Source organism: Halichoeres trimaculatus, unplaced genomic scaffold (assembly GCF_033239565.1).
Source record: "Halichoeres trimaculatus isolate MK-OKI-2021-1 unplaced genomic scaffold, fHalTri1.1 fHalTri1_scaffold_4, whole genome shotgun sequence".
NCBI classification, from domain to species: Eukaryota; Metazoa; Chordata; class Actinopteri; order Labriformes; family Labridae; genus Halichoeres; species Halichoeres trimaculatus.
Window position 1 is genome coordinate 3,179,971 of NW_027437182.1, and position 18,619 is coordinate 3,198,589.

At 44.1% G+C, this 18,619-nt stretch overlaps 1 protein-coding gene across 1 annotated transcript in view; it reads right to left on the bottom strand.

Moving 5' to 3' along the window:
* Positions 1-1,270: 1,270 nt before the first annotated feature.
* The window catches only part of zc3h3 (zinc finger CCCH-type containing 3), a 93,490-nt gene continuing 76,141 nt past the window's right edge, over positions 1,271-18,619 (bottom strand). Inside the window, exons 10-12 of the mRNA XM_074667398.1 lie at positions 6,851-7,017; positions 6,607-6,764; positions 1,271-1,501 (exon numbers count right to left, since the gene is read on the bottom strand). Of these exons, the coding sequence (XP_074523499.1) occupies positions 1,425-1,501; positions 6,607-6,764; positions 6,851-7,017 (402 nt within the window). The 3' untranslated portion in view covers positions 1,271-1,424. The remainder of the gene's footprint in view (positions 1,502-6,606; positions 6,765-6,850; positions 7,018-18,619) is intronic.

Here is an 18,619-nt window from a genome sequence, read left to right on the forward strand (position 1 = left end):
GCCATTGGCTCATGTTTAAGCCTATAGCACATGATGTAGACTTTAGCCTGTGTTTTTGACATTAGCTCATGTTTTAGCCTTTAGCTCAAATTTTAGCCTTTAGCCTATGTGTTAGCCATTTGTTGATATTTTAGGGTTTAGCTCATGTTTTAGCCTCTAACTTGTGTTTTAGCTAGTGTTTTAGTGGTTAGGTTATGTTTTAGCCTCTTACTTGTGTTTCACCCTTTAGCTCATGTTTTAGCCTTTAGCTTCTGTTTTAGCCATGGGCCTGTGTTTCAGCCTCTAACTCGTGTTTTAGTCTATAACTTGTGTTATAGCTAGTGTTTTAGGGTTTAGCTCATGTTTGAGCCTCTAACTCTGTGTTTCAGGCTCTAACTTGTGTTTTAGCTTTTAGCTTGTGATGTAGCGGTTAGCCCAAGTTTTAGCTTTTAGCTCATGTTTTAGCCTTTAGCCTGTGTTCAAGCCTGTGTGTTCACCCTCTGTCTTAGTGAGCGTCCTAAGAAGAACATGCTAAAAAAAAATTTTGGGGGGGGTAGCTGCAGGGAGCTGTTACAGAGACAGAAATCTGGGTCAGCCTTTCATCCTGACACTGTTGGGGGGTAAACAATTAGTTTAGAGAATGGAGGACAAACTTTATTAAAGGTAAAAAGAAAGAAACAGTTAAAAGATGATCTTTTTTAAAACCATCTATGTAGATCATTTTAAAGGTTTGCTGAAGGAACTTGTGTTGAACTATAAAATTGAAATGTATGTTCACTGAACGTGTCTCTGACATGGTTTTCTGTTTTTATGTCACATTTTTTATTCCATGATTTAATCTGAAAAGATGATTGACAGCTCTGTTGACCAATGAGGCTCCTGTAGCGTTCAGTATCAGATCAGAGGAGGAGCAGTGAGAGTGAGGTAAAAACCTGGATTTCATTTTTATAAATGAGTTCATTGACGGGGCCTTTTTGTTGCGTGTGTGTGCTTTCTCTTAAATCACACACTTACACACTGGCAGCATGGTGTGGATGAGGTCACTGTCCGCTCATGTGTCTCGTCTTCGGGCTTTAACGTGACGAGCGCTGCTGCTTCTGTCACCACCTTCCCAATGAAAACTCTCACAAACACGCTCCGGGGTCGTGTGACGGCACCGCTGGCCGCTCCGGGACAGAAACACACTCACAGTCTATAAACACTCTCACAGCGGCCACCTCGCATTTCAGAGAGAGTCTGTGAAACAACACACAGCGACAACAACACACAGCAACAACAACACACAGCCTGAGAGAGTTGATGGTTTATTCGATCTTTTCTTAAAACTTACAAAACCTGATGAGGGAAATCTGTAAACGTTTTAGGTGATATGTTCGGAAACGCAGAGACAGAGGGGGAAACTTTGAGGCCCTGAGTGGAGAAAGTCAGAAACACCGTCAGAGAAGTCACAGAGTGTGTTTCACCTCCTGAGCTGCTGCTGCTGGAGGCTCCCGCAGACGAGGCTTGATCTGAAGTTTTTTCTCTGCGGAGGAAAAAAAAAGTTGAAATTAATAAAAACAGACGAGGAGCGGAGAGATGAAATGACAGAAAGAAAGGCTGAAACGCTGAGTGATGACATCTCAGCTGATGAGTAAATGAAGAAGAGAGCAGGACAGCAGGGATGGATGAAGGTGTGTGTGGAGTGTGTGTGTGTGTGTGTGGCAGTGATACATTGTGTCTGAGCTAATTTATGCAAAGTGAAGAGGAGCTTTTTTGGCTCAGCTCCACCTTTAATGAGGCTCTGGGCGGTGCAGCGTGTTTTCCCTGTCATTAGTAATACTTAAGAGCAGGAAGCAGAGCGGGCCGACTACATCATCACCTGTTTACACCTGTGTTTACATCGGACAAACTTTGGTTCCTGGATTTCTGTCTCAAAATTATTCAAATGTTTGGATAAAACTAGAGTAACTTCGAAAGGGGACACAAGACAACAACTAGAGCAACAATATTATTAGACATTAGAGTTGTGTGTACTCTGCACTGTGTGAGTGTGGGGGAGAAGGGCAGAGGTCAAGATGGCTGACGTCAGGTCAAAGGTCACACAAGTTTCCAAGCAGGCGAGACTAAATATAAACAGCATGAAAGAGACGGAGAGAAAAGTGAGAGTGACCAGATCCATCTCCATCTCTCACATGCTGGTCAGATTTTTTCACTTCCTGATATTTTATCAGACGTGTGTTTTGGAAATGAATGGAGAACGCCATGAGGTAAGGTATTTGTCAACAGTTGGGTAGAGCTACGCTTTGAAATGTGACAACAAGCTAACTTTGTGCCGTAGTTTAGTAGCCGGCTAACTTTATCTCGTCTCACAGCCCGTAGCTCTGAGACGTCCTGGTTCTGACCAGTCATCGACCAATCAGAGCTAACGTAACCTCACTCTTCATTTCATTGATAGACTCTCAAGTTTGAACAGACCACTGCAGAATAACTGCTGACTGAGGGTTGGAAACAACATTAGCACAGTTTAATCCTTAAAGCCTTTAGCTCATGTTTCAGCCTTAAGCTTGTGTCATAGCCTTTAGCTTGTGTTTTAGCCTGTGCCTTAGCCTTTAGCTCATAATTTACCCTGTGTTTTAGCCCTACGCTTGTGTTTCAGCATGTGTTTTAGCCTTAAGCTTGTGTTTTAGTATTAGCTTGTGTTGAAGCCCGTGTTTTACTCTGTAGCTCATGTTCTAGTCTTGAGATTATGTTTTAACCTGTATTTTAGCCTTTAGCTTGTGTCTTAGCCTGTGTTTTAGTATGTAGCTCATGTTCTAGCCTTAAGCTTGTCGTTAGGCCTGTGTTTTAACTTATAGTTTGTGTTTAGACTTTATCCTGTGTTTAAAACCTTTAGCTCATGTTTAAACCTTTAGCCTGTGCTTCAGCCTTTAGCTTGTGTTTCAGACTTTTGATTGTGTTTTAGCCTTTACCCTGTGTCTTAGCCTTTAGCTTATGTCTAAGCCTTAAGCCCATGTTTTAGCTTTAATTCCATGTATAAGCCTCTAGCTAGTGATTTAGCCTGTATTTTAGCCTTAAGTTTTTTTAAATGTATTTCAGCCTTTGGCTATTGTCTTAGCCTGTGGTTTAGTAACTAGCTCATGTTCTAGCCTTAAGCTTGTAGTTCGGCCTGTGTTTTAACCTTTAGCTCATGTTTGAGCCTTTAGCCTGTGTCTTAGCCTGTAGCTTTTGTTTTAGCTTGTTTTTCAGACTTTTGCTTGTGTTTTAGACTTTAGCCTGTGTCTTAGCCTTTAGCTTATGTCTAAGCCTTAAGCTAATGTTTTAGCTTTTATTCTATGTATTAGCCTTTAGCTGGTGATTTAGCCTGTGTTTTAGCTTTAAGCTTCTTTTTTTTAACTGTATTTCAGCCTTTAACTTGTGTCTTATCCTGTGTTTTAGCCTTTAGCTAGTGATTTAGCCTGAGTTTTAGCCTGTAGCTCGTTTTTTTTTTTTGTATTTTAGCCTTCATCTCAAGTCTTAGCCTTTAGCACGTGTTTAGCCTTTAGCTCATGTTCTGGCCTTAAGTGCATGTTTTAGCTTTTATTCCTTGTATTAGCCTTTAGCTTGTGCTCTACCACTTTACCATTTAGCTTTCTTAAAAACACAGATGTCTCTTCTCTTACTTCTTAACTTCATTATTCTTTTTGGTGATGTTGAAGGGACTTTGACGTGCCGTAAATAAATCCGGTCCTGCTCGACCTAACCAGGAAGCTGAGAGACAGCATTTAGAAGTAACCCATATTGATGCTGATAATCTTTTATTAATCTGAGGATTACGATCAGGCATATATCTAGTAATAAGACTTTTTAAAGATCACGTAAAAACTCCTCACAGCCTCTTTCATTTAAATAAAACCTAAATGAATGAAAAGCTGCAGAGAGCTGTTACAGAGACTAAAACCTGGGTCAGCCTTTCATCCTGATACTGTTGCTGGGTAAAAAAATCAGCCACAGAACGTTGAGGACAAACTTAATCAAACGGTAAAAAGAAACAGTTACAAGAAGATTGTTTTCAAACTATCTTTGTAGATCATTAAATATTTGCTAAGGTTTAAGAAATCTGCAAATTATGTCAGATATACTCCTATAAAGTTAGCTGTGACTCCCTCTAAAAGCTGGTTGTTAGAAAAAAAAAAAAACAAATCTCAGTCATCACCAACAGATCTTCTAGAAATGAGCATTTAAATTGAGTTTGATGATCTGTGTCCGGCTCGTCCTTTGAAGCAGATGTAGCTGTGACAAATCTGTCCCCTATCGGCAGTCAGAGTCTCATGGGACGTCTTCGTCTTGTTAGTCAATAAAAATCACCTCGGCCACGTCTTGGAAGATAAAATGCGATCTTATTTACTCAGAGACTGAGAGGAGCGTCGTGAAGCTGGAGCTGTGACTTTAACACAAACTGTGCTGCTTTGATTTCCTGTTTTTAGAAGATGGTTTATCTCATTTTACTAAAACAAATCAAAGAGATAACTTCACACTGTGTTGAGTAATGTATGAATAATGTGAGTGTGTGTGCAGCAGGCGTGGGCAGGTGGATGGTGGAGCAGGTGGATGGTGGATGGCATCTTCTCTCCTAATCCTCCATCAGTCAGATCTGTCAGCACAGAGCTCAGCTGTGCCTCCGTCCAGCCCCAAACCCAAACGTTATTCCCTCTGTCCTCTGAGCATCATTACTCCTCCCCTGAGCCCCATCACACTAACTGTACTCCTCCACCCCCACCCTGATCATCATTATCTGTCTGCGGCTCAGACCGGCCATCACTCCTCCTTCCTCGTGGACTCAGGTCTGATCCTTTCACACAAACATGATCCTCCCACAAAGCCGCTGTGGACAACACTCCGTCAGACAGTCAGCGTTTTACCACTTAGTCCTCTTAAAGATGATCACTTTTTCAGCCACCTGGAGGAATATCCACTGGATTTATTTATTCATGAATCCGAAAACATGGGGCTTTGAAAAAAGAAAATCAAAGCTTTAAATATGGAATTAAATGTTCCTATAATGAACCTCTTCACTAAGAGCTGAGTCTGAGACCTCCTGACTCATCCTACCCCTGAGGATAAAGAGGAGAAGGCTCAGATTGAGGGTCTAAGTGTTTCCTGAACAGATGAGTCTTCAGACATCTCTTAAAGTAGAAAGGGACTCTGTGGATCGTATAGAGTTAGGGAATTCATTCACTATTTGGGAACAACAGAGGAGAAGAGTCTGGCTAGAGATTCAGAGCTGCTCTGGGCTGGGAGCACAAGCAGAGCGTAGTGGACCAGAAGGAGTGTAGACCTGGATGAGGGGCCCCAGGTAGGCAGGGGCTGTTCTTGTCAATATTTTGTAAGCCAGAAGAAGAGCTTTGACTTTGATAAGAGCTGCTACTGGAAGCCAATGAAGAGAGATTAACAGCTGGGTGACATGTGCTGTTTAGGGCTGGTTAAAGACCAGACGTGCTGCTGCATTCTGGGTAATCTGCACAGTTTTAAATGCCTGCTAGGAGGGAGTTGCAGGAGTCAATGTGTGAAATCACAAGGGCCTGTACCAGAAGTGGCCTGTTGTGTCAGGTAGGGTCTGATCCTCCTGATGTTATAGAGGGCAGATCCACAAGATTGAGCAATCGAGGCCATGTGAGCATCAGGGATTAAAACACCAAGTTTTCTGTAATGGGAGGTTTGGAGGTTTTCATTTTTTGACAGAGATCAGCATGATTTTTGTTTTGTCTGCATTTAAAACCAGTTTTAAGCTGTAAAGTTCTGTTGAATTGAATCAAAAGCTGTTTGTGTCAGTGCCTGTTCTGGGGTTTGGCACAGAGCAATACAGTAGGACGGTAGGATGTTGTCGTCATAAAAAATGGAAATTTGCATCAAAAACATTATAGTCTTGAGGAAGAGACCCCCCTCCCCCCATTTTAGTTATTTTTGTCATTATTTAATTTTACTTTATTTTACTGTATTTATACCATAGACTGTATAAAACATGGACGTAGTCTCGCCAACGTCACCCGTCTGTTTCTGAAACAGAAAATGAAGCAGATCGGCTAAAGCGGCCATATTGGTAGTGGCAAGGGCTTCGCCTACAGCCATAGGGCGCCTCTTGGTCACGTGACCCTCAGCTGTGCCTCTGATTGGGGGAGCTCACGATCTTAATATCCTCTGAACGGCCGCGTTGGAAAAAATTCACCCCGTACAGTGGCCTTGGGGCACACCTTTGGACGGTAAAAGTCTACCCGACATAATCCCACCAACCTGCACACACTGAGGTCTTTGTAATCTGATGAACCCAATCCGCTTGTTGTCTACTGCGTCAAAAGCCTTTGACAAGTAAAAAAAAAAGTGCCGCATAATGCCACTTAGTATCTAAAATGTCAAAAAAATCATTAAAAACTTTACGAGTTGCTGAAATCGTGCTGTTTTCTTCCTGAAACTGGACTGGGATGTTGCTGAAATGTTAATATCAAAAAAGTTTCACAAATTTCCCTTGATTTCTGTACATCTCTAAGCGCAGAGTGCAGAAGACTCACTCTGTGTGTGTGTGTATGAATTCATGTGTTAGATGGACAGATGCTTGGACGTTGGGATGTTGGGCGTTGAGAGGCTCTTGTTTTGTGTCATATCGTATTGTCCTACCTTTAACCTGTGAGCTCCCATCCGTCGGTCTGTCCGGTGTGTCCGCCTCCTCTGGAGAGCTGGACAGGGAGATGAAGGAGGGCAGCTTCAGAGAGCCCTCCCCCAGCCTCCCTGCGTCTGCCTCGGGGCTCTGCGGTAAGACGACTGACAGCCGGGGCCTGGCAGAGGGAGAGGGGACATAAAACAGGACGGTGAAGAATTTTAGATCAGTGGGATGAATTTCTTCCTGGGAGTGGGCTCTGACCTTTTGGCGGGCTCCTTCCCTCGGCCTCTCCTGGCTGAGGTGGTGGTGGTGGTGGTGGTGGTGCTTCGTTTGACTCGCTGGCGATGCTGGAGTTTACAGGACGCACCTCGAGCGCAGGTCCCCGTCTTAGAGAAGTCTGGACACACCAGAGTGTGTTTCTTTTTACACTGAAGGTAGAAAATAGAGACATAAAATCACAGAATGGTCCAGAAACAGGTCACATTCAGACATTTAGGCTGCGTCACACGTGGCTTTGGTGTAAACAAACATGACGGATGAACAGGATGAAGCAAACGGTTGTGGAAAAAGTCACAGAGGGCTGTCTACAGCGCTAGTTGGAGGTGAGTAAAGTCGTCCCAAGAATTACAGGTGGATTTATTACTTCCTCTTTGGTCAGTCAGCTGAGTCAGCGAACGTCTTGATTGGTTTTGCTCAGGTACACGTGACATTACACACTGAGCATGCTCGGTTCCTCTCGTAGCGCCCTGCACACTACAGGATTTCTAGTTGCGAGAATGTTTATCATGTACGACCTCTCAATCTGACCATGGACCCCCTTCAGGCAACATTTATCCAATGACCCGCTCATTATGACAAGATAGGTTTAGCCCTTGTTATTTAGTCCGGTTCGGTTCAGTACGGTTTGGTACAGTTAAGCCTGATCCTGTTTGCGTTTCCACAGCAAACTGTGCCCTCTCCTGGTAGGGGGTGTGTAAGCCGGATGCCAAAAGCCACAGCTGTTTAACAACAGCGTGACGCCGTAGCAGCGTGACACAGTTTACCCCGCTAATAAATCCAACGAAGAAGAAAAATGCGACACAGTAAACAAAGAGCAACGATGGAAGACATGCAGCATTTCGTCCTCTCTGTGATTGGCATGTAGCTCTTTGATACAAAGAACAATCAAGCTTCGTTTCAGAGAAGTCTGTGTGCCACCAGGAGAAATGCAGCTGCTGTCGGGGTAAGTGACGATTATTTTGACCAATCAACGGACTGCAGTGTTGTAGCTCCACCTTAAGAGAGCGGATCGGTTCAGTCTGGTACCCATACGGAAGGATCCCAAAAAGTGGGGCGGCTCGTCTCGGTTACTCGGGGATCTGTCCCAGGATGAGTCAGTGGAAACGCCACAAAATGTGCGCCATACTGAGACGAACTGAACCCATCTGCTTGGTGGAAACGCGGCTTTAGACAGACTAACTGTTGCGCCTATTCTATTGAGAAATAAATATGTTAAATTGAAAAACTTAAAGATTTCATTATTAAACAAATTAACATTTTTTACCACATGAACACAAAAAAGTACCAAAAATTGGTACTGTTGAGTAGTGATACTGATTGACAGGTACAGAGCATCAGTACTGTATCATTTTAGGGGCTGTTTGCACGACAACGGTTTTAGGGTGAAACGCAAAAGTTTTGTTGCGTTTCAGCCTTGTGTTTACACGGAAACGGTGTTTCAGCCTAACCTTGCAGAGCAGATGGACCTGCCTGATTCAGTTTCTGAAATCCTGCAGGTTCATCTTGCCAGGCTCCAGTGACCAACGATTTCACTCGACTAAATTTTGACAGCCCCAATCAGGGAAGAGAGGCAGAAGAGGCGGGAGCTGTGAGAACAGCAGAAGTGACGAGCAGACGTGACGTCAGCAGACCTTCGTACTTGTCAGCATTCCTTTGATTCTTAAGTTAACTTTACAAAAACAGCAGCAGTCGTCTAACGCCATTATCACAGCTGTTTCTCGTGTTCCTGTAGTTGTTCGTCTATTGTTTCTCAGCAGCGGCAAACATAAGCTACGTCATACCGTTGCTTGAACCGAAAACGCAAACTTTTGAAAACAGTCTCCAGAGTGTGATTTTTCTGAAACGCTCCCGACGCCGTTGCCGTGCCGGCGTTTTTAGTGGAAACACTGACGTCACACTCCACCTCGCTCACGCGCATTCAACAGTCCAACAGTGCAACAGTCCCGTTGTTACGATCGTCACGAACTACCGTGTTGTGCTTGTGCTGCTCAATCTGCTCAATCTGCTGACTGTCTTTCAACAAAATGAGCATCTGTTGCTCCACTTCTGCACTTAGTATTCCCCAATACACCAGGTGACGGGCTCAACTCTGCGGCTTCTGGACAAGACAGTTATAGCACCATCTACAGGCCTGGCATGCTTACTACATCGTTTTTAGTCCATCAGCATTTCCGTGTAAATGCTGATTTTTTTCACTGCGTTTTAGCGATTTCAGATGGAACGTTGTCGTGTAAACGGGGCCTTAAATGTGAAAGGAAGCCATCTCTAGCTGTAGCCCACTTTTACAATAGGTTTTAAATTAATCTGTGACCCCCAAGCTATGGTTTGTAGACCCCAGGGGGTCCTGGGACGCCACTGGTTTGAAATTAAGATCATGGGCCATCCATCTTTTGGTTTTATTGTTGTGACTGTTTTGACCTGCAAACATTTTTAGCTCCAAAATATTTCAGATCCTGTACTCTGAACTATTTTAATGCAACAGTTTTTTTCTTTTTTGCACCGTTCCATAAATTTTACCTGGTCTTGTGTCCTCTAGTGTGAGCGCTGTAAGAGTTGTTGAGTTTCTGCAGAGCTTTAGCTTTAAACAAGCAGCCTATAAACAGTCCAGGTGGAGTTTAGTGAGACCTTATAGTGTGTTTTTTTTTTGGTTGATTTGACAGAAAATCTAAATGCTCATGATCCATTTCAGTGCCGTGATTTAAACAGTGTAAGATGAAAGTCTTACTCGGGACATTTATGTCTCTATGAGCTCCAACAAAGGCTCAAGTTAACAGCAGCTAAACTCAGAGCAGGTGTTAGTGACAGAAGAGTAAACAAACACTTGTTTTCTCCTCTACATCCTTTCTAGAAAACTCTACATTGAATCCTAAACTTTTCTGCCCTCAGAGGTTTGTTTCTCCTGTGACGGCGTTCAGAGATCTTCATTAAGTCCCTGACGTGTCTCATCTTTTGACGACCACTTTTTTCTGTCGCCCTCTCCTTTAACGTGCAACTGGGTCAGGGTGAGCGGCGCTGTGCGGAGCATTGTGCAGCAGAGAGCGGAGCGTTCACATGCATGTTTGCAGCTGAGTGTCTATGACAGTGTAATACGGGTGTAAATTGGTGGCTTCATTCTCCACGAGATCCGATCCCTCCCACCTGTCAGAAAAGCTAATTATATTCACTCTGGGGTGCAGGCTGCGAGGAGTGTGTGTGTGTGTGTGAGAGAGAGTGTGTGTGGGACTGGGGAGCAGATTGATCCAGAAATAGCGTGTGTATCTGTGTGTGTGTGTGTGTGTGTGTGTGTGTGTTTGGAGGGGAGAGGGATCTGAGGATCGATTTTCTGAGCTGCTATGGTCTCCTCTCTCTGGAGCTCTGACTCGCTGCCATCAGAGCCGCTCAACCCGCCCTCACACCCATGTTCTTGCACCCCCGGGTGCCCAGGGTCAGCTCGCTGTCAAATGTTTCTCTGGATCATCTTATAGGGCTGCGGTTTTGACGCCGCATTTCACTCCAGAATCTGCTCTGCTGCTGGTGTCAGTGGTGTCGCTGGTATATTTGGTGTCTGACATCAGCACGGAGCCTGTCGGGTCGTGATCGGCCTCAGAGACACGTTTGTACGTCTCATTTATGATCAGAATCAAGAAGAAAATTACAGTAGGATGAAAAAATATTCAGTCAGCTGCTGATTTTGCAAGTTCTCCTTAGAAAGAGGAGAGTAACTTTCATCAGAGGTTTACTTCAACTATGAGACAACAAGAGATTATGGGGGAAAATAAGTATTTGGTCAACAACAAAAAAGCAAGATTCCTGTCTCTCACAGATCTGTAACTTCTTCTTTAAGAGGCTCTTCTGTCCTCCACTCCTTACCTGTATTAATGTTACCTGTTTGAATTGGTTATCTGTATAAAGACACCTGTCCACAGCCTCAAACAGTCAGACTCCAAACTCAACCATGGCCAAGACCAAAGAGCTGTTCGAGGACACCAGGAAGAAAACTGTTGACCCGTGCGGTCAAAATAATCATGAGAACAGGGAGCAAAAATCCCAGAACTACACGGAGGAACCTAATGATCCCTAATCTTAGCGGACGCTGCGGCATGCCAGCTGTGCCAAAAGAGAGCTACCCTTGAACACATCCTCAGTTGCTGCCCGAAGGCCTTGGGGGATGGACGGTACCGCTGGCGTCACGACCAGGTGCTTAGGGCTCTGGCAGACACAGTCAGCACTGCAATCAACAACTGCAAGTACCAGAACACTCCCAAGAAGTCCATCACCTTCGTCAGAGCCGGGGAGAAGGCACAACAACAGCCAAGTTCCTTTGGAGGGCTTCTCACCTCAGCACGGGACTGGAAACTGCAAGTCGACCTGGGAAGACAGCTCAAGTTCCCAGAGCACATCTCGGCCACTTCACTTAGCCCAGATATGGTGCTAACATCAGAGTCAACGAAGCAAGTGGTCCTGGTTGAGCTGACTGTCCCCTGGGAAGACAGATTGGAGGAGTCCAACGAACGCAAGAGGGCCAAATACGCCGAACTGGTAGTGGAGGGCCAGAACAAAGGCTGGAAAGCCCGCTGCGAACCAGTCGAGGTGGGGTGCCGGGGTTTTGCTGGCCAATCACTGTCCCGCACCCTGAAACTCCTTGGAGTAAAAGGCCAGCTGTGCAAAAGAGCCATCAAAACCATCATAGAGGCTGCGGAGAAAGCCTCAAGATGGCTATGGATCCGGAGGGGGGATCCGTGGAGTAGCGGGCCACTTGGACACAAGCCGGGGGCTGATCACCTCCGGCTGGGTCGCCCGAGCGAGGGTGTTTGATGATCAAAGACCTGAAACACCTTATGACCTCGGGTTCATCACTGAAGATGTGTCCAAGTAGCACCCAGAGGTGTATCGAATAACTATGAATGACCTGCAGAGAAGCTCCGAGAAGCTACAACAAGCTTTGATTGTTTTTTCTTGTAGTGGATTAAGACCCGAATTCTCTGATTTTGAACTTTGTAGGGTTGAGTGGCGAGCCAGCACCAGAGAGCCTGTGGACGGACCATAGACTATAAAACATGTATGAAGCATCTGCAACGTGGGTCCTGAAACCGTGAAATGAAGCCAATTCACAGACGCAGCCACATTCGCTCTGACCCCGGCGGTGAGTTTTTCTTCAAGCTACAGGGCGCCCGGCAGTCACGTGACCCGAGCTGTGCCTCTGATTGGACAATCAAACGACCCTGATAACTTCTAAACTGTTGAAACAGAAAAAAAAAACCTCACCATACAGTGATAGTGAAATCAGCGTTTTAGACCCAAGCCGTTTTTCAAACCAGGCTGTAAATATGTTTTTAATGCAGTAAAAGTCTGTTTTTATGGCTGGGTGTGTACATCAGTTCTGGTCTTTCTGCGTCCAGCCTCAAGCAGATTCTCGATGAACAGCAACTTCTAGCACTTTCACATGGGCTTCATTTTTACTGACTGGATATTGCTCTGAGGGACGGACCAGTCGGATGGTGTGGCCAGCCGTGGGTTCTGCCTTCAGCAAACTTCAGACCATTCATTCACCTCATTGCTCAGACTCAGATAAAACGCAACACGCTACAAAACCAACCGGGGACGTCATAGGGACTGTGTGCACACGAGTCAAACTGAACTTTGAACTTTGACTTCCTTTCTTCAAGAAGACCTTAAAGACAAACTAAACTTTGCTTTTCTCTCTCAGAAAGGATACGTTCACTACAATTTTATTTTTGTTTGTTATTTTAAAGGGTATTTATGTTTGTACCTTATACTATATTTCATTTTTGTACATTGTGCTAAAGTCGCCAGCTATAAAACTGTCACTGTTCAACAAAACGTTCACTTTGTTAAGTGGGTTAAAAAGTATCCAACTTTCCAAACCTAGAGTGAGTGTTGTGTCATTCGCCTTGTTATAATCCTTGAGTCTAATGCCACAGCTACACCAGATGCCAATTCGCAAGATCACATACAAAGTCGATGCAAAGACCCGTTTGGATGCAGATTCGCCCTGGACAGCACATTGGATGCATTTGGCTCAGCGTGTATGGAGCGTCTGGCGGGTTTTGGGCGTCAGACCTCTCTACACCCGAGTTGAAAATATTAAAGTTTCGACGCAAATTCGCGTGAGGCTGTGCCGCAGCAGCCAATCAGCGATGACATTCCCCCCCGACGTCATTGATTTGATGACGTGTGACACTCCCACCACCTGCTCCGACTCCAACCCCGCTGGAAGATGGAGGAGAAAATTATCGTGCGGTGTGTCATTATCCAGAGTTGTAGGATATGACGTGTGTACTCTACAGAGACCAGAAAAAAAGGAGCAGGCTTGGGTGAAAGTCTCTGAGGAGACAGGTTTTGAGGGAGTTCTGTAAATATTAGTTTCCAGCTGGATTTGCCTGCACGGGTCATCACTGAGTCCGACTGTGTTTTCCTCAGTGGAGTTTTGTCGTAAAAGATGGGAGAGCCTCAGGGACACCTACCTGAAAGTGAGCAGGAAGGAGCAGGAAAAAAGGAGCGGGGCAGCGGCAAGTTCTCTGTGCTCCTCTCTTTCCTCGACCCCTTCATTATCCCCAGGGAGACCTCCGGGAACATGGGTCAAGGGGTTGAGGATGAGGTCTCAGGGAACAGCCAGGCAGGGCCATCGGAGGTAAATTACCAGGGAGAGGCAGCAGGCCCCTCAGGGATTGAATGTAGAGGTTTGTTGAGAGATGAAATTGCACACACATAAAGCGTCAGTGTGTCGCCCCTCAGCTTGTCAAAATAGTCCAGCCTCGGGCGTAAGCGCGGCGGGTCACAGGTGTGACGCCGCTTAAATTCGCCAATTTGCATCCGGTGTGGCCGCAGCATAAGGTCGCTACAGAACTTTCTGGTCAAAACTCAACTCGTGGTGTTTGGAGGAAGAAGAATGCTGAGCTCATCCCAAGAACACCAAACCTACAGAGAAGCATGGGGGAGGAAACATCACACTTTGGGCTGTTTTTCTGCAAAGGCGACAGGACGACTGATCCGAGTTGAGGGAAGAACGAACGGGGCCGTGTATGGTGAGATTTGAAGCCAAAACCTCCTTCATCAGTATTGAAGATGGAGCAGCACGACAATGATCCCAACACACCGCTCCGGCAGTGAAGGAGTGGCTCCGTAAAAAGCATTTCAAGATCCTGGAGTGGCTGAGCCGGTCTCCAGACTTCAAACCCAGAGAAAACTTGTGGAGGGAGTTGAAGTCAGTGTTGCCCAGCGACAGCCCTAAAACATCACTGCTCTAGAGGAGACCTGTACCGAGAAATGGACCAAAATATTAGCTACAGAGTGGAAACCTGGAGAAGACTGACAGGAAACCTTTGACCTCTGTCATCACCAACAAAGGTTATGTTTAAGTTTTCAGATGAACTTTTTTGATTGAACAAATACCCATTTTCATAATTTACAAATACATTCTTAAAAAATCTGGTTTCCTGTTTTTATTTTTTCTCTTTTTTTCCCTTACAGTTGAAGTGTACCCTGCTGAAAATCAAAGATCTCTCTCATCTTGTTCACGTTTCTGTTCTCAACATCTGCAGAGCTAATCCCAAAGAAAACCCCCCATCACATTACGATGCGCAAACCTTAAATCCTGAGTGTAAAAGCTGCGTTTGTGCCAAATTCAATGATTCCCCCTGATCAGGAAGTGTCACAGAGGTCTGCTCCGCAGCCTCGTACGGTTTTTATGACGCGAGTTCAGAAAGCTGGAGCACTTTCAGCGCGGGGGAACAGAAAGTGTGGGAGAAATTGACTGTAAAAAGCTGAGTCCACTCCCAGACGCTCCATCATACATCCTCATTTTCATAAAAAGACAGAGCGACGGACGGACAGAGAGGAGGGGAAAAAAGCTAAAGTGGACAGAACATCTTTATCCCACACCAAGTTAACAATTTTCCACTTGATTTAAGGAATGCTGGGATGTCTCTGGGGCCTATTAGAGAGCTCTCTGCTGGGCCAAAACCAGGAGGAGTCAGCACATTTACAGAGAGACTGAGAGAAGGAGTAAAAGAGGCAAGAAAGAGAGTAAAAGGGAGGGAGGGAGGGAGGGAGGGAGGGAGGGAGGGAGGGGGAGGAAAAGACAGTAAAACAGGGATATCACATGCAGTTACACTGTGGGCACTGAGCCCACTCTGTCTGAGGAACTTACAGTAAGTAAAGCAGAATGATAATGAGCTCAGGATCCTCCGGTATTAACAAAGAAAGGATAAAATTTAGAAAATGAAAAATACACATTAAAATCAGATTTTACATTTGATGTTTGTGCTGCTTTGAAACAACTGAATGATCGTCTACACCTGGAGAGTCTCTGATATTAATGCCAGTAAGATTTTGAGCCAAAGACACCCTGAGTGAGCTCACATTTTTTAACTGGACATGCTGTAAACTCAAAATCATGTCTTTAAAGTGCTCTGCAGTTGTCACACGGCAAAAAACTAAACTCTTACCAAGTGTTTTTGTCGTATTTGAAGTAAAAATGTTTGTGTTAGTCTCGATTTAAGCCACATTCAACGGATCAGTCCAGAAAATGTCTTGTTTCAAGTTATTTAAAGATAAAAATGAGGTCTGAATTGCTTTTAAAAAGCAAAAATATCTGCAAGAGAATTTTGCTCAAAAATTTTCTAAAAACTAGAAAAATGTCTCAATACAAGTAACTTTTCTCTTCTTCCATCGGCAGATTTTTCTTCAACTTATTACAAGAATTTCAGACCTCATTTTTATCATTAAATAACTTGAAACAAGACTTTTTTTTGGACAGGTCAGGTGAATGTGGCTCATATTAAGTTTAAAAAGGCCCTTTGTATCAAAAATAAGACAAAAACACTTGATGAGAATTTTGATTTTCCAATACTGACCTGAAACTAACTCGCGGAGGTCTTTACCTTAAAATCAATATAAACATGATAAAAGAGGATTTATATCTCTACATTTGCTTGCTTGTACACGCCAAGATTACATGAGAATTAAGACGGACATTGCCGGCTAAAACTCAAAACCTACCCACCCTTAGCAGACTTGAAGACAGAGATCCATTTATTGAAAGTGCAAAGTTGTTTTCGCCGAGTTCAGTGTTACAAAGAAATGCATATAATCTATTGAGTTTAGTTTCACTGGATAAAATTTTCACCTTTCTCACCTTTTGTTCATATTTTTGTTTAAAATTATGAATATGATTTTTTTCCCGTTGCTAAGTGCCAGTGTTTTTTCTTTTTAGTTCTCCTCATATTTGAATCCTGTCATTTCTTTTTGTCTCATTTGTTGTTAATGGACACCAAACTGGTTTCGTCTGCAATGGTGTTTTTATTCTATTTGTTACTGTGTGTGTCCGGAGAGCTGACGTGTAGCCGAGTTTGTGTTGTTCACGCACAAGATTTCAGATGTTAGCAGCCGGTAGTATGTTAATGCTAACTGGTGCTAGGCCCAATGTTCCCTGCAGGCTGAGGAGAAGGAGGTGAGGACGACGTGCTGGTTCTCAGGTGTGAGCAAAGAAGTGACGACATGGACCTGTCCTTCCATCCATCGTTATTGGGAAAGTAAGATCTATCTCCAATAAGATGGAAGAGCTAGCCGTGCTAACCCAGCAACAGAGGGAATACCAGAGTTTTGGCTAACAGAGGTAACTCTGGACACAAACGCCACATAGTAGGGATTTCATCAGAGACGACAACTTGTCCATCATTCCCCAGTCAGCCTCCACCTCCACAGGGTCCAGGACTAAGCTGCACTTCATCACCACTTTGTTCAGTCTCACTCTGCTGTTTCCTGTCTGCTCACAGCTGTGTTTTTTTTTTTTTTTGTGAGATTATGGAAGGTTTTTTGTTTTATTTATTTTATTATTTATTTTATTTTTGTATTACTTAATTTTATTTAACTCTTTAATATTTTACTAATAATCATAATTAATTTTATTTTATTTTATTATTTTTATTTATTTATTTATTTTCTATTTTCTTACTGACCTTTTTGCACTTTCTATACACTTTCTTACTTTTGTTTTCTTGATTGCTGCTGTGACTCCGCCTGAATTTCCCCTCAGGGATAAATAACATATTTTCTCTTCTACTCTATTCTATTTTATTTCTATTCTAATGGCAAAAATCAGATTTGAGAGACCATTCACACAGCGTCTGGCTGTTATGGCACATCACAACCAGAGGGAGTGAAACAAATGTTAAAATATTTTAAAACTATCCCTAATTTGATCCAGACTTTTTATTTCTAATTGTTTAAAAAGCTATAACTTAAGAGTAAGATTGACAGAAATCTCCTCTGGTCAGCAAAACAGTGAAAAGCTGAAAAAGCTTAGCTAGGGTTGACCAAACTCTGACTCCAGCTCAACCATTACAGCTGAGAGGCTCCAAACATTAAATGAAAGTTGGTTTCAGGCCCTGAAACACGTCAGAAACCTGACGAAGGAGCCACGTGTGAGAGGAAACAAAAGCTCTGAAAACCTGACGCTGGTGAGTTAAAAAATGAAGAGATGTGAGAGAAGACACAGGGTGAGACAAAGCCAGGATGAGGAAGAGGAGGAGGAGGAGGAGGAGGATGGAGGATGGAGGCGAGGAGCAGACTTAACCCCTGAGCTGCTGGAGTGTCTGCCTGCCTGGCCCGTAGTGCCATCCTCAGCAGTTTTCCCATCTATAATTACTGCCTGCTATCCATCATAGAGCCAGCAGAGCCTCAGCGCACAGCTCCATAAACACACACACAAACACACACACACACACACGCGCACACAGGGGGAAAATCACAGACCTAAGCACTTCAGCTAATAGAATAAATATTAATATCCCTTTTGTTTTCTATATCCTCATTTCCCCATGCTCTATTTAAATGAGGTCTGACAGTGTGAAAAAGCATCTGTTTCACAGCGACGCTCGGAAACCGGCAGACAGAGGAGGAGAGGGGAGACAAAGGGAGGGAGGGTGTGTGTGTGTGTGTGTGTGTGTGTGTGTGTGTGTGATGGCTCTCTGTTACCCATCAGGCCTGCTATGTGTCACTCAGACTCCACAGTTATGCCATTATGGCCGGCCGGCCCCTGCAGCTGCTCCTGCCTGTGTGTCACTGTGTACATGTGTCTGTGTGCAGCCAGGGGATCACTTACCAAACTACTTGTTTACCTAAGCCCCCGTTTAACTTCACTGGAACCCTATACACGCTGTACAATGTAATTATACGTTTGAATGCAGACAAAGAGCTCCACCATCAGATCTGGGGCTAAATAAGGAGGCGGCGAGCTCAAACTGAAGTCCCAGCGGCTCTAACGAGGCATCAGGAGAGTCAAAACAGAGACGTCTGATGTTTCAATTATTCCATCCAGGATGAGACGGTGATCCAGATTAAAGCTCTGTAAATGTTCCGTCTAAATGGGACTAACCACCAGCACCCATGACCCCCACCTGACCCAGAGGAACAAGGTTCAGATGTTGTCCAGCTTTGGTGGACAGGTGTCATTATGGCAGTGACACCTGTGGCTGTGATCACGGTTGGGATCTTATCATGGGTTTCACTTCAGCTCAGTGAAAATTGTTGTTATTTTTACCACCCCAGAGTAAAGGTGGGTACCTTTCACATTTAAAACAATATGGTACCCGGTACCTAGCAATCGATATCCAGGGTTCCTACAGCTCAAGGCAAGTTAAATTTAAGACTTTTTAAGACTTAATTAATGATGTTGGAACTCAAATTTAAAAACAAGTCAACAACAAACCACAATTGAAACAAACAAAACTAACAAACAAAAACACCACA